This window comes from Myxocyprinus asiaticus, chromosome 18, assembly GCF_019703515.2.
Source record: "Myxocyprinus asiaticus isolate MX2 ecotype Aquarium Trade chromosome 18, UBuf_Myxa_2, whole genome shotgun sequence".
Classification (NCBI taxonomy): domain Eukaryota; kingdom Metazoa; phylum Chordata; class Actinopteri; order Cypriniformes; family Catostomidae; genus Myxocyprinus; species Myxocyprinus asiaticus.
Genome location: NC_059361.1, coordinates 16,474,768 through 16,489,711, shown reverse-complemented (window position 1 = coordinate 16,489,711; position 14,944 = coordinate 16,474,768). Strand labels below are relative to the sequence as shown.

Genomic DNA, 14,944 nt, shown 5'->3' with positions numbered 1-14,944 from the left:
GTAGAACACTAAAGCCATGATCAAAGCCACTAAAGAGCCAGCAATAGACAAAGCAGCCAGGATAATTCCAAGGATCTTATCCCAGGACAGAAACTCCTCTGGTTTAGGAAGGCACTTACATAATCTTTATTGGGCCAGTACTCAGGTGGGCATCTGAAACAATCTGAAGAATCTGTAACATTATGATGAAATACAGGTTGGATTCAGAATGACCTGCCCTGTTAGCAGCATACCAGTTTCTTTTGTTTGTAGTATTACATAAGGGATAAAGTGCCTATTGTAATCACGGGTCGTTTAATAAGGATATGTCCAAAAACTTACCTGTCTCATTGCTCATCTATCCTTCTGCAGTTAATGCAGTCATAACAGCAGACAGGTTTTCCTTTTTGTACAGCCTTCCTAGTGCCTGGGACACAGCTTGCACTGCACACAGACACGGGAACCTGGAGGTGACAGGTGACACACAGCACTCCAAGATATTCACACTCCGATAAAATAGAACACAACCATTGTATACCTTTTCACTGCCATCGTGCCAAATGACAGCTCTGCTCAGACTGAATTCTTGGTCTTTAGGCTTAGATGCGTCATAGTGACCCACTTTCACAAAATTATTTGAACCATCTTTCCGAAGCTGCCAGATCAAAGGTTCGTAGGTGGTCACAGGATCCCCATTGGCATCAAAATTAAACAGAATAATTATTTCTAGTGAAGGTCACGCACTTAAACTGATCAAAAACCTGAATGATGGATGAATATGAGAAATTCAGTTAAATGATTTAAGATTGTTGTGGTGGTGCTGACATTCTAGGAGTGCCTGAAATTTTACAGTTCACAGAAAAATAGAATCTTTTGTGAATAATCATATGGATTTAAAAGTTAAAATATTCCATGATTCTAAACTTTACCTTCCAGGGCTCAACTTTGATGTTTTTATCACATTGCTTATCTGTAAATACAGTAAGTACTCCAAATGTCGACTGAGCATTACACCATGTTTAAATAGCCACTGTAGCAATGCATATGCAAGGGAAAAACATAAGAGGGTGTGGTTTATCTATATTTATATTCAGTCATAATGACAATAAATAATTTTTAAATTCTTAAAGCAGAAATCAGTATTACTAGAGTAACAATGTAATTGAATAAGGGTTGATGATTCATGTCTGCTATAAAATCATGATTTAATTTCTGTCGGTCGACCCTTTAAGCTCTGAAGGTGTTTTAAAAATTTCCTGTTTCAGTGGCATACCCAAAATTAAAGGCTTATAACTCGACAAAATAAATAAAAAAATTAAAAAAATAAACACGGAGGGTCAAGTATTGGTATAATTGTAAAGAAAACTTTCACATTTTGTTAATGATATAGATTATGATAAATTCTGAGACTCTCCGCTTAAGAAACTGTTAAAAAAAAAAACAAACAAAAAAAAAAAAACGAGCTATAAAACTTTTTTTCTTATTTTTCTGGTTTGACATTATGTATCTCAGGGTGTAAATAAGGTAACTCAGAAAAACTGCTTTTCTTTTGATCCCAATCATGTCACCTGTACGTGAGTATAAATTTTGTATTGATACAACAAAGCAATTCAAAGTTATAACATTACAAAAATGTATCCTAGTGTCCAAAAACATTTCCAAACAAAACAAAACATAATAATTGTACATAAGAACTAATTACACATGCAAATACAACAATGGCTAAAGGTATGCTCTATCTCCAAAGCATGAAGATGAGTAACGGGATCACATTCAGTTCCATTATGTGTCATTTGAGCCATCATTGACCACATTTACATGCATTTAAGAAAAAAAAATTTTCTGACTTGTCATGTAAATGAGAACACTGATTTTCTTACACCGTTCAAGGGATTAAGAGAAATTGGTTTAACACACCTAGGTTTCTGCTGGAGAATGCTGCTTACGTGGCCATGTAAACACATACGCGGCATTCTAACAGGGTTTTGAAGAGTGCGCATGTGTGTGGAACAGACTGAATAACAAATGTCATAGGATGGAGCTCAACAAACAAGTCAACAAAACATTTCTGGGAGTACATTGGGAAAAGCACATACACTATAAACTATACCTATTTATAAACATCACTGTAAAATATTGATGGTCCCTCACGTTCACGTATATGCACTTGAACATTGAGGGAATCTCAAAGTTTTACATAACGGGAAACCCCACTACTGAAGCGCAATTCTGCTACAGGTCGCAATAGAAAGTTAATGAAACAAACACAGCAACAGCTCTGGAATATCTGGAAATAAAGCGAAGCAACATAAAATAAATAACTGAAGTTTTCCTTGAATACCATGTTTGTTATTTAGACAAGCATCATGGGGAAGTTACATTGCTGTGGAGAAAGCTGCTTACTGACTGAGCTGCATGTGTACGGTAGTAAAGAGTATGCCGCTCATACAGTGCATGTAAACATGAACGCTGCTTTCTCGCAAAATGCCGCTTTCTCGCAATAACACACTTTCTGGTGTTCATGTAAATGTAGTCATTAAATCTGAGTAATGTACTTGGCAACATCTAGTGGTGGCCATATGTAATTACAGTGAACAATCCTCTCTGCCCATATTTGGATGACTTCCACCTCTGGTTGCAGAGATCTGAATCCTAATACAATTGGTTTAGTGTTTCATAATGCTGGACAACGTACTACATTTCTGATAAAGTCATCTAATCCAGGAAAGCTACCATGTTTTTAGCCACATGTTTTTTATGTTGTGTGTGGGTTCGTTTTAAACACAATCACCTCATCTAAGTAATGGTATATGATATTTTATGTTCTGTTTATTTTTCGTGAAGTTATAAGCAAAAACGCAGCAAATAAGCAACATTTGTTCACATGTAACATGTATGTCAAAGACACATACTTTTACTATTACTCATGTATATTTTTGTCTGTAGGTAAAAAAAAAAAAAATAGACTTGTATTCTACTCTTTAAGAGTTTTCCAACGACATATGACACATGGCTATTTGCTCATACTGATGTTTTTACTGTGCAATGCAATTTTTTTAAAATAAATTATCAAAACAGAACACTTCTGATTTGTCTGCAAATTTCAAAGCACTTGTTCTGTTTTGTTCATAATGCCTGCATGCATTGTAAAGTAGAGCTTCTAAGCTTTCAAACAATACCTATTTTGTGTTGGTCAAAACTGTAGATTGAAATATTTGGATAAATATATCTTTTTTCTCGCTGGCCCACCGGCCCGCTTAAAATGGTGTATTAATGAGAAAAACGACATTGTTTCAATATCAGAAATCAGCATTGATTCAATACTTAATCAATGTCTTTTGCTATCTGTGTAATTTATTTAATATTGTTATCAATTGGACATACATCACATTGCATTTCACAGATGTTATTTCTCTTTTTGTTCACATTTCTTCTAAGCATTATAAATTGAAATTGTCTTTTCCCATTAAATGTTGTTTTGTGTTTTTCTCAGGCTTCACTCAAATTATATACACCTTTGGGGTAAATAAGCAGAACAACAGGCCAAAACTAGAAGCTAAAATGGCAAAAATCTCCACAGCAGTTGTAAGTTTACCAGGTGAAATGACATATGCCGTTACAAATGCCAGCCACACTGCACAAAATATAAGCATGCTGAAAATTTCTATAGGGAAAGGAGGCGATACTAAAGGCCAAGCAGTACATATCACCACCTGGACTAAAGTACAGCTGAAGATGATGATTCTCTGCTGTGTGGGGCCCAGCCATTTCATAATATTGTTTCCAGGTCTGGTAGCTGTGAAAGCTGCCAGCACCACTAAAGTCTTGCCCAGGATGCAGGAGATGCAAAGTGAGAAAGTAATGCTGAAGGCAGTGTGTCCCAGTATACATGACCAGGATGTGGGTTCCCCAATAAACACCAAAGCACACAGAAAACATAGAGTCATGGACAATAGGATGAAGAAACTGAGTTCTGAATTATTTATGCGAACAATAAGAGTGTTTCTGTGATAGAGAAATACAGTAAACTCAGCTAAAGTGAGGCAGGCCCCCACTACAGCTGTTACTGTTAGGGTCAGTCCCATTGCATTATGAGAAATGTACTCAACCAATTTTGGAATACGCATTGTTCCATCAGCATTTGACCAGTCATCTTTAGAACAGGCCATACAGTCTATTGAATCTAAAGAGAGGGAAAGGCTATAAAAATTGGGTTTAAAGTCACTGTCATGAAATGTATCACTAAATAATTGGAGTTGTTCACCAACCTGTCACATGGTTCACAAAGCAGCACAGAGGCTGGCCAAAACCAACAGCCTTTCTGAATCCTGGAGCGCAGCTGTTACTGCACACAGGCATCAGCACCTGCTTAACCCACAGATGAACACATTAGTATTGGTATTGTATATTAAAGGAGCGTTCAAGTTGATTACCAAAAAAAAAAGAAAAAAGTTCTGTTTCTGGGTGGTCTGTTGGTAGCGTGTTACTATCTCACACCAAAGACCCGGGGGGCGGGGGGGGGTGTGTGTGTGTGTGTGTGTGTGTGTGTGTGTGTTATATATAACAGGGTATCCTGCCCACTGTGCAATACTGTTCTGTACGTGAATTCCGTAATAAGGAATGTTCCTACCATCCGAGCAATTCAAGCTTGATGTACCACCTTGATGTAGCAGTAGGGGGCAGTCAGTTGATTGTATTCGATAGAACATTTATGTTGTGGTATATTTAATAATTTTACAAAATTTTCATTTTAATCTTTGTAGTTAAAGGTATAGGTGTGAAGGGACTCCAAATAAACACAACAAACACAGTGTATGTGACATCCAACAGTTATTTTAAGGGGGCGTAACTTGTAGTGGGCGTGCCTTGTAGTGGGTGTGCACCGAGTGTAGCGGACCGAGCTAACCAGAATGCAGGGATCTTGAGATGTGTTTTTCACTGTTTTAAACAACATTTAACTTGACACATAGTTCTAAAAACACAGTTCTTATGACTAGAGACACTGTAAACTAGTAAAATGCGACTCAACCAAAGTGAAATGCTCCAAAATCGTCCCTCCAATGCATGAGTACACAGTAGACCAACAGATGGAAGTAGGCCAATAATAGTGTTATGTTCAATAATATGAAAAAAAATAAATAAATAAAAATAAAAAATAAATACTATTTTGCCTTTAAACCACTTTTTGTATCGTAAAAATGTTTAAGTTGTCTGCTGCCACAATATATGTATATGATGTAATGTATCTGAATGATCGGAGTTATATTTAGCCCTGTTATATATTATATTTTTATAATTATTTTAATTATTATATACTAAATTATCTTTGTTTAAAGGCCTTTTTAATAACTATTATAATATGCGATTAATTGCAATTTATTAATCGGCACATTATATAATTATTTTGATTAAAATTTTAATCTATTGGCAGCCCTAGTTCAGATACACACTGTTTCACAATTATAGCTACAAGACATAAATATCATACATGTTAACATAATTTTAGTATGATATAATATACGCATGGTGGAAAAGAAGTTTTAATATTGGAAAGAACTTTACACAAATAAGGTTAATAAATGATTGAAATCATGTTAAAATGTATAATGTTTACATCTTGTGGCTTTACTTTTGAAATGTGTATTTTTATTAAATTGTTTGTGGACTGGCCATTTCACTTTCATTGTAAGTGTCTTACAGTAACCACGGTTTTTGCTCAGGTCTCTCCTGAAATGTTGAATGACACCTCTTCGAGATAGTGCTGTAGCTGTGAAATATTGCATTAAAGAAATACAATCATGACTCTTTGTTAACAGTAGTTTAAGTCAGCATTTTATACAAAGTTAATTTGACATGCCATGGGTAGACATTCTATGTGTTTGCACATGTGAAGTTAACGAATGGCTCTTTTCCATGCGTACACTGAATGAGATTGTGCAGAGAATGAGCAATTGCATTCACTCCTTTATAAACATTATAGGAAATGCGAGGGTGGGAAGTGTTCATGGAGGCAGAAGTAAATGACTGTTCAAGCCAGATGAGGAGGGAGAATAACCGTATAGAGCTCCCCACAGCTCCTGAACCAAAGGGTTAGAAGGGTACCTTTCTGGATTCACTGTTGTGAGATAATCCCTTAACCCTGGGATTTGGCCCTGTCATATTCCAAATCCAATGGTTCCTCCAAGAAAAGGACAATATTCACTCCCTGTGAACACAAAGGCTGTAACCCAAGCCTCACTGGCAATCCATTGTATCCAAGTGACATTCTGCTCCATGTAGTCTCTCAAGAAAGGTGTGATCACCCCTTCAGCTGAGAACACCACAGCCACCCAAGCAGTGGAAAGGCTCATCATTCGGATGATTTCCAGCACCCTCTTATGGTCATATACAGTAACAGAGGAATCATCTCCGAATATGCCACACATATGCCTGTGCCCACAAGCTCTTTCAGTAAGCCCTGAAGAGTAAAGCAACCATACTCATGATCTCCCCATACCAGTTCCACCCAGGTCCATTTAAAATGCATCATGAGTTTTACAATGGCCTTTACTTGATAGTCATCACTATGGATGACTCTAAAGAATGTGGGGTATTCTCTCCGATTACTCAGACAGGCACAGGATGAAAAATAATTGATCTGTCATGAGAAAGAAGATAACTTTGAATCAAGAATATCTTTTGATTTTGGGTTACACTGCACAGGGTTAACCAGCTAAACATGATTATGAAAAAAAAAAAAACCTCCAAATTATTTATTATAGTTAATGCACTATAAAATAGATATAACACAACTTTAAAATAAATTAAAAAAATAAAAATAAAAAGGGGAAACATTACCATATGGCAGATCTAAATTTCTCCTTGAATTAAATCAATATTTCTTTAATTGACGCATTTATAAACTTGGAACTCCTACAAACTAAAATGTTGTGAATCATTATCATGTCTTCAATATTGCAGATTATTTTCACTGTTACTAAAGCCTATTGTAGCTCATCCTCACTGTTGTCAATCAGAAATTAGCACTGTGCACTCTTCTTGCCCTTTCCATAAAACATTGCAGTGTTCATTTTTGTCTGAAAATAAAATTTGCGAATGTGCTTTTTATGCATAAACATTTCCAAAACAATTAATGTATTCAATAATATAATAGATGCCACTAAGAAAAATTACCAATGGGGAAATGCATCAGTGCAATTACATTATAGTACAGTTGCCATATGACAACACAGCAATTTTTCCATTGTGTTACAGTGTTGCAACATTCATATTTTTTTACATTTTCTGTTAGATAAAGTTGATCAGTTAGCAACAACATCTAATGAACTTATCAAACATGCAGAAATGTGATTAACAGAGCAATTTGTGGAGAACTTCAGCAGGTGTCACCCCTGAAAGGATGACCCCAGGAACAATCTTGGAGACAAAATCAAAATGTAATTTGGTTTAAAAACAGCATATTATTGGTTACTTTAAAGGCTGCACTTTTATTTCCACCAATGCATTATATTCTAGCTTTTTCTGGAAGGTGAGAATGTAAAAGAAAAAGAAGTTGCAACTTGGCTACACCATACCATACAAACAGAGTGTGAAATATAAAAGTGGAGGTTAAGATAATTATAATTATTGCTTAAACTAAAGGGTTTCATGTTTTATTTACAACTGGAATCCTGAAAGGCTGCAGAATTCTAGAAACTACAATATACTGAGCTGACCCAGAATCTCCTATGATGGCCAGCAACGGACCCACACCTGTACACATGGTACTTTCTTCCTTATTTGCTCCATTTAGAACAGGTACTGCTGCTCCTCTGCCCAGTCAGGGATATGCACAAGAGTCAAATATTTTGTAACCCAGAATGTGGTTAGGTAGAATATCAGCTCGCTTATTTCCTCTACAGCAAGTTTAATTATAAGGGCCCATCGGAACGCTCTCAGATCAAATCTGCAGATAAAACAAACTGACAAAAATAAATCTTCCTAGAAAAATATCCGTTTACAATAGTTATAAGCATAAAGTCCTGCTACTCACCCATTACATGACTGACCCGGATTTGCAAGTACAGTTGACGTCTGGCATTTCCTGATTGTAGTGCAAAAGGAAAAATACAACCTATTATAAAATATCAATCAGTCATGAGGCCAGGCTCAAAGATATTCTACAAGATGCATTTGAAAGCTGAAGTGAGCTCACTGAGATGAAGCACAGTGGGCAGGATACCCTGTTATATATATAACACACCTCTCCCCCCGGGTCTTTAGTGTGAGATAGTAACACACTACCAACAGACCACCCAGAAAGCTAGTTGTTGACCCAACTGCAGAGAACACACACTTCAGCAGATCTTCAGGGCAATTGCTAAAGGGGATGTAACCTCTGGCCAAAGCTGGGAAACATGAAAAGGTGGAATTAATTCTCATGGAACGGGGCAGCTGAAGCATGTAGGCCACTGAGTTGACTCTCCGAACCAACCTGAAAGTGGGGGGAGAAAAAAAAAAAAAAAAAAAAAACACCCAACACACCACACAGTGCATTGGACCAATAATCTTTAGGACATGACAATCTATTGAATCTAAAATAATAATAAATAAAATCAACCCTGGTCTGAGACAATATCCTGGGAAAGACCAAAAACTTGAAACACATGGTCACACACACAAGTTTAGCAGTCTCAGCAGCAGATGGCAGTTTAAGCAGGGGAATGAAATGACAACCCTTAGAGAACTGGTCTACTATAACAAGGATAACAGTGTTACCTTGAGAGGGAGGCAAGCCGGTAATGAAGTCCAAGGATGTGACCATGGCCTTCGGGGAATGGGTAGTGATGTGAGGAAACCATGGGGTTTCTGGTGGAGGTTCTTACTATGGGCTGAGGTGGGGCAGGCTGCCACAGAAGTCTTTACATCCTTCTCCATAGTTGGCCACCAAAACCATCATTTAAGAAACTCCAAGAAAACTCAGGCATTAGTAAAGGCAGAATGTTTAAAAAAAACTCATAATGCCCAGTGGGAGTGTTTAATGCGGTCTTCCACTCGTCCCCTTCACGAATTCTGACCAGGTGGTAGGCATTCCGCAGGCCTAACTTTAAGATGGAGGCCCCTGGAGTAACTCGAAAGCTGACGACATCTTTTTGGGTCCTCAATAGTTGATACATGGCTGCAATCCACCATCTTTCTTACCCACAAAAAAGCCAGTCAGCCCCTGCAGGAGGGGGGCCAGATGAGACCAAAGACGAGAGCCTCCTTAAATGTACCTGTTCATGGCTGCAAGTTCTGGGGTGGACAGGGAGAAGATCCTACCTCTAGGAGGGCTAGTAACTGGCAGCAGATCAATTCCACAGCCATACAGATGATGTGGCGGAAGAACAATAGTCCTACTCCTACTAAACACCATTCTTAGGCATTCAGGGGGTACTCTGAACAACTCGGGAGACTCAGATGACTTGTAGGACTTGGAAGACACAGATGGGGTTCGTGAGGAGGCATGGCAAGCAGAACCCCATTCCAAAATGGAGCAGGAGGCCCAGAGGATTATGTTGAGATAACCAGGGGAAACTAAGGCCCACAGGGAACTCAGGTAAGTGAATTAGATGAAGATAACTCCTCCTGATGTATTATTTATTTTTATAGGTACCTGTCTCTGTGCAGTAATAGCTGTGACTAGTACCTGTTCATGATGATCCATTGTAGCTTCACGAGTTGTGTTGAGGGTTACAAGACACTCTAGGTCTGAAGGCACTGATGCAGGAGGGTTCTCTACTAGGTTCAACTCCATGGCAGAGTTCTACGGTTAGGCTAGGATTAGAACCTGGTCTCTGGTGTGAGAGTGTAACACGCTACCACTAGACCTTCCAGAAAGCTAGTTGTTGACCCAACTGCAGACAACACACACTTCAGCAGATCTTCAGGGCTTTTATTTTATTGACTGGTCACAAAAAGATAATCTATAAACTGTCAAAAAATAATGAGTACTAGAAACAGCAAGATTCAGTCCAAGCCAAAACACAACAATACAGGATCAATAATTCAAACAACAGTCTAAAGGAAAAAATCTAAACAGGGCCCAGCACAGATTAAAAAAAAAAAAAAAAAAAAAAAAAAAAAATTAAACAAAAACAGAGTTTCAAGAGTCAAAAATGCCAAGGCTTACCTTCCAGATAACACACAAAGGAGACTGGAGAACTCAGCAAACAGACACACAAAGGGCAGTGTGTAAATACAACCAATGAAACAAGGAACAGGTGGAAATAATTAACTTAACAGGTAGAGGCAAAAATATCACAAGCAATTCACTGAGGGCCTCTGGTGGCCTGGAGGTGAATAAAACCTCACAGTGCTGACACACTGTCACGTCATTACCAGCATTCAAAATACCAACGGAAATATATGTCTGTAAACAAGCTTTATTAGTATCCTTAATATTTTAACAGTACAACAGTTACAATCACAACAGAAAACTAAAAAAAATCTAATTGTTTTAGAACATGGCACAATTTTGTAGTACACACAGTTTATAATGTGTGTTTTGTGATGTATAAAGTTTATAGTCCATATGATCTGATGTCTTTAGTATATAAAAACCTATACTGACATTTTCTTTCTCTATTATCCTATATTAAGATATCACATATTAGAATAAACATAGCATATCATACTTGATAAGCTTAGCTTATTTTAATATAAGTTTATCATGCTTATTTATGTTATACAATATTCTGATTTTAACTAGACATTTGTTGCACACTTTTCCCCCACATTCAGCATCCCAAACATCTTACAGGAAAAAAACAAAAAAACAAAATGTATATAAAAGCATTTGTTATAGTGTAATACTATACATTTCATTTAGTAGCTTTTCCCATGAGATGTTGCTTGGTGTTTTTCTCAGGCTTTAATAAAATGATGTAACATTTTGGAGCAAATAAGCAAAGCAGCAGGCCAAAACTAGAAGCTAAAATAGCAAAAATCTCCACAGCATTTGTAAATTTACCAGGCTGGCTGACATATGCTGGTACAAATGCCAGCCACACTGCACAAAATATAAGCATGCTGAAAGTGATGTACTTGGCCTCATTAAAATTGCCTGGCAACTTTCGAGCCAAAAAAGCCAGAAAGCAGCAAACACAGGCCAAGAGGCCAATATATCCCAGCACACACCAGAAGGCCAGATCAGAGCCCACACTGCAATCCAGAATGATCTTGGACTGTTGATATTTTGTGTTTCTATAGGGAAAAGGAGGCGATACTACAAGCCAAGCAGTACATATCACCACCTGGACTAAAGTGCAGCTGAAGATTATGATTCTCTGCTGTGTGGGGCCCAACCATTTCATGATATTGTTCGCAGGTCGGGTAGCTGTGAAAGCTGCCAGCACCACTAAAGTCTTGCCCAAGATGCAGGAGATGCAGAGAGAGAAAGTGATGCTGAAGGCAGTATGTCGCAGCATACATGACCAGGATGTTGGTTCCCCAATAAACACCAGAGCACACAGAAAACATAAAGTCAAGGACAACAGGATGAAGAAACTGAGCTCTGAGTTATTCACACGGACTATAGGGGTTCCTTTGTTATACAAAAATATCAGCAGCACTGTGATAGTCAGAAAGGCTCCAACTATAGCTATCACAGTCAGGGTGATTCCCATTGCATCATGAGAGAGATATTCAACTAGTTTCGGGATACACATTGTTCCGTTTGCATTGGACCAATAATCTTCAGGACATGACAGACAATCTATTGGATCTAAAATAATAATAAATAACAAAATAAGAAAGAGGATGTGAGGGAATTTATAAAAAAAATTAAACATTTTCAATACTGACTGTATAAACAAATGCAATTAAATCTTCATACACTGTCTATAAGAAAAAGATTACTCAACATACTCTAAGGTTCTCACCTGTCTGATTACTGATCTTGCCACTCTCACATGGAATACAGTCAAAGCAGCACAGAGGCTCCCCACGACGGGCAGCTCTCCTAAATCCTGGGGCACAGCTATTACTGCACATAGAGACAGGTACCTATAAAAATAAATACAATTATTAACAAATTTAAGTTATTCTTTGATATGAAACAATTTTGTTTTTAGCAAATACATTTGTGTAATAAAAAAAAAGTTCCGTATTTACAGTATACAGCATGTTGTTGATAATGTGACAAATTATAGTATATTTTTACGCTTATGGGACTCAAGGATTCCATTATTGATTTGTATTACAGTACACAACAGATGGCAGTGCAGTCAACACCTTGCCTTGCTCTGTTGGTTGGACCACATGATGGCCTGCTCTTCAAACACCAGTTCTCTCCCAGTATGCTGAGCACCATCATAGAGACCCACTTTAACAAATTGAATATCTCCATTTGTGTCTCTTTGCCAGTTTATCAAATCATAATATGGGATTGAGTCTCCTTTATTATCAAAGTTAACATTTTGTCCAGATATAGAGAAGGAAACTTCTTCAAGGTAGTGTTGAAGCTTTGGAGCACATAAAAAAAAAAAAAAAAAAAGAAGAAGTGAGAAGATGAGACAAAAAGACACAGAGACATTTATTGAAATTTGCAATAAAAATAAAAAAAAAAAAAAAAAAAAAAACGTTCTATCCAAATTTGATGCGAGCAATGAAGATAAAATCTAATTAAATAATAATTATGTGGGGTCATCAGTTCCTATCAGACCCTAAGGCTGTTTTACCTGCCATGGAAACACATTGTTGAGATCTGCACATGAGAAATTTTTAAATGGCCCATTTCCAGATGTACAGTGAATGAAATTATGCAGAGAATGAGCAAATGCATATACTGCTTTATACACATTATAGGTCACTCGAGGGCTGGAAGTATTCATGTAGGCAGAGTGCTCTTTTCTGAGGGTTTCCTTCCCTGTGCAGGAGGGCAGACGACTCTTCAAGCTGGTGGAAGTGGGAGAGCAGCCATATAGAGCCTCCCACAGCTCCTGAACTTGAGGGTTAGATGGGTACATTTGTGGGTTCACTGTTTTGAGATAATCCTTCAGACCTGGAATATGTCCTTGACGGATTGCAAACCCAACTGTGCCCTCTAAGAATGGATATGTTTCTGCTAATATTGAGGCTGTAACCCAAGCCTCACTTGCAATCCATTGAATTCCTGTGATATTTTGAAGCATAAACTCTCTCAAAAATGGGTAGAATTCCCCCTCCACTGAAAAAACAATGACTATTCTAGCTGTGGATTCCTTCATTACTTTCAGAATCTTAAGAACCCGTTCTCGGCTATAGTCTTTAGGGATCATTTCATGATAAGCCAAACAAATGTCAGTGTTTTCAATTTCTCGCTTTAAGCCCTGTAAAGCAAACCTGCCATAGTCATGATCTTCAGTGACCACACCAATCCATGTCCAGCCAAACTTCGTCAAGAGTTGTGCGAGAGCTTTGACCTGGAAATCGTCATTAGGGACCACTCTGAAAAATGTCGGGAACTGCCTCCGATTACTTAAACAAGAGCAGGTTGAGAAATAGCTTATCTAAAAATTGAAAAAAAGAAAATATCTTAGTTACCAAAGTTTGTATATAAAATGTAAAAAAATAAATAACATGTTGCATATTTTCATATAAATATGTTACCCCTACTTTTATGTCTCTATGATAAAGACTGAACATTAGAATAATTTATTACCAATTAAAATAATTAAATAACCAAAAATAAACAGAACCTAGCATTTAGAAATGTGAAAATAAATAAATAAAAAAAATAAAATAAAAAAAGACAAAAAACCCTCGTATCTAATTACCAAGGGTATTTGGAAAGGCTGCAGAGTTCTGGAGAGAACAATGGATTGTGAGGATCCAGATTCCCCTATTAAACCTAATAAAGGGCTAGCCCCAGAACACATAGAACTATGAGCAACATCCTGCCCATTCAGCACTGCCAGAACTGCTTTCTGAGCCATTACAGGAGTGGAACAGGAGTCAAAGATCCTGTAAGACAGAGTATGGTTCGGCAGGAGGTCTTTTATATTGTTTATCTCTTCCACAGCAAGCTTCATAGTAAGAGCCCAGCGGAAGGCCCTTGGATCAAACCTGCATACAAATAATTCTTAAAATTACATTGTAAAAATACAAAGTGTTGGCATCTTATAATTTGATTTCGGCAAAAGAACAAAAAACCACTAGACAAAATATTGAGCAGCCCAGGAATGATTTGACGAGAACAGAAATTGCAGGTCCTTACCCTCGACACTGTGCTGCCAAAGGTCTCTTTATGTAGTCTGTTGGGGGAAGCTCTACTCTGTAATGTAAAGGAAAAATGCCCCCGATTGTGAAGTCTCCAGTAGTCATGAACACTGGCAAATCAAAACTGTCCTGTGGGGAGCAGTCTGAAGAAACAGCTGCACTGCAGAGGTGAAAAACAGAGAAAATAATGTAAATCATTGTTCTATAAAGTTCCACAATAACAAAGAGCAATGAGTTGTCTCTATTTTCCAAGGTTTTATACTGTTAGTCATGCTCCTTGCATATCATTATGTCTGACGTCTTCTTGGGTTATTTGGTATATCAGGTGGTGTTTAATATTACCCATGATGAGGCTAAGGAGAAATGCAAAACCTCACTGTAAAGCAATTCCTCATATATGCTTGTAAAAACAATAATATTTAATCAAATATTAATTTAAATGTGTTTCTCAGCCTTTTTCTTTTTTTGTGACAAAAACAACATGCAGCTTTTCAGTTAATCAGTCTTTGCATTATAACAAAAACTAAAACCATTATACCATAATATTTAATTATTGCATTCTGGCTACGGAATACATTTTTGGTTTCACAAGCCACAGTGACTGGTGAATGCCCAATTTTAACCAGCCACTTTTATTTTTTCCAGCCAGTTTAATTTGTAATTTACTGTACTGTATAGATTGTTTTTTTTTCTACTATACTGTATACTATATATAGTAAAAATTAACATGTGAAGAGCATACTGTATA

The 14,944-nt window shown here is 37.2% G+C and overlaps 1 protein-coding gene and 1 pseudogene across 1 annotated transcript; both read right to left on the bottom strand.

The window, feature by feature from the left end:
- Positions 1–3,419: 3,419 nt before the first annotated feature.
- On the bottom strand, positions 3,420–9,754 carry LOC127455851 (vomeronasal type-2 receptor 1-like; annotated as a pseudogene).
- A 1,066-nt stretch (positions 9,755–10,820) lies between these two features.
- On the bottom strand, positions 10,821–14,310 carry LOC127456366 (extracellular calcium-sensing receptor-like). The gene is made up of 6 exons (XM_051724813.1): positions 14,195–14,310; positions 13,755–14,043; positions 12,678–13,487; positions 12,237–12,461; positions 11,880–12,003; positions 10,821–11,722 (listed from the first exon to the last, which is right to left on the bottom strand). Exons 1-6 carry the CDS (start codon positions 14,299–14,301, stop codon positions 10,821–10,823), a joined length of 2,457 nt encoding a protein of 818 aa, XP_051580773.1. The 5' UTR covers positions 14,302–14,310.
- Between the last annotated feature and the right edge of the window lie 634 nt (positions 14,311–14,944).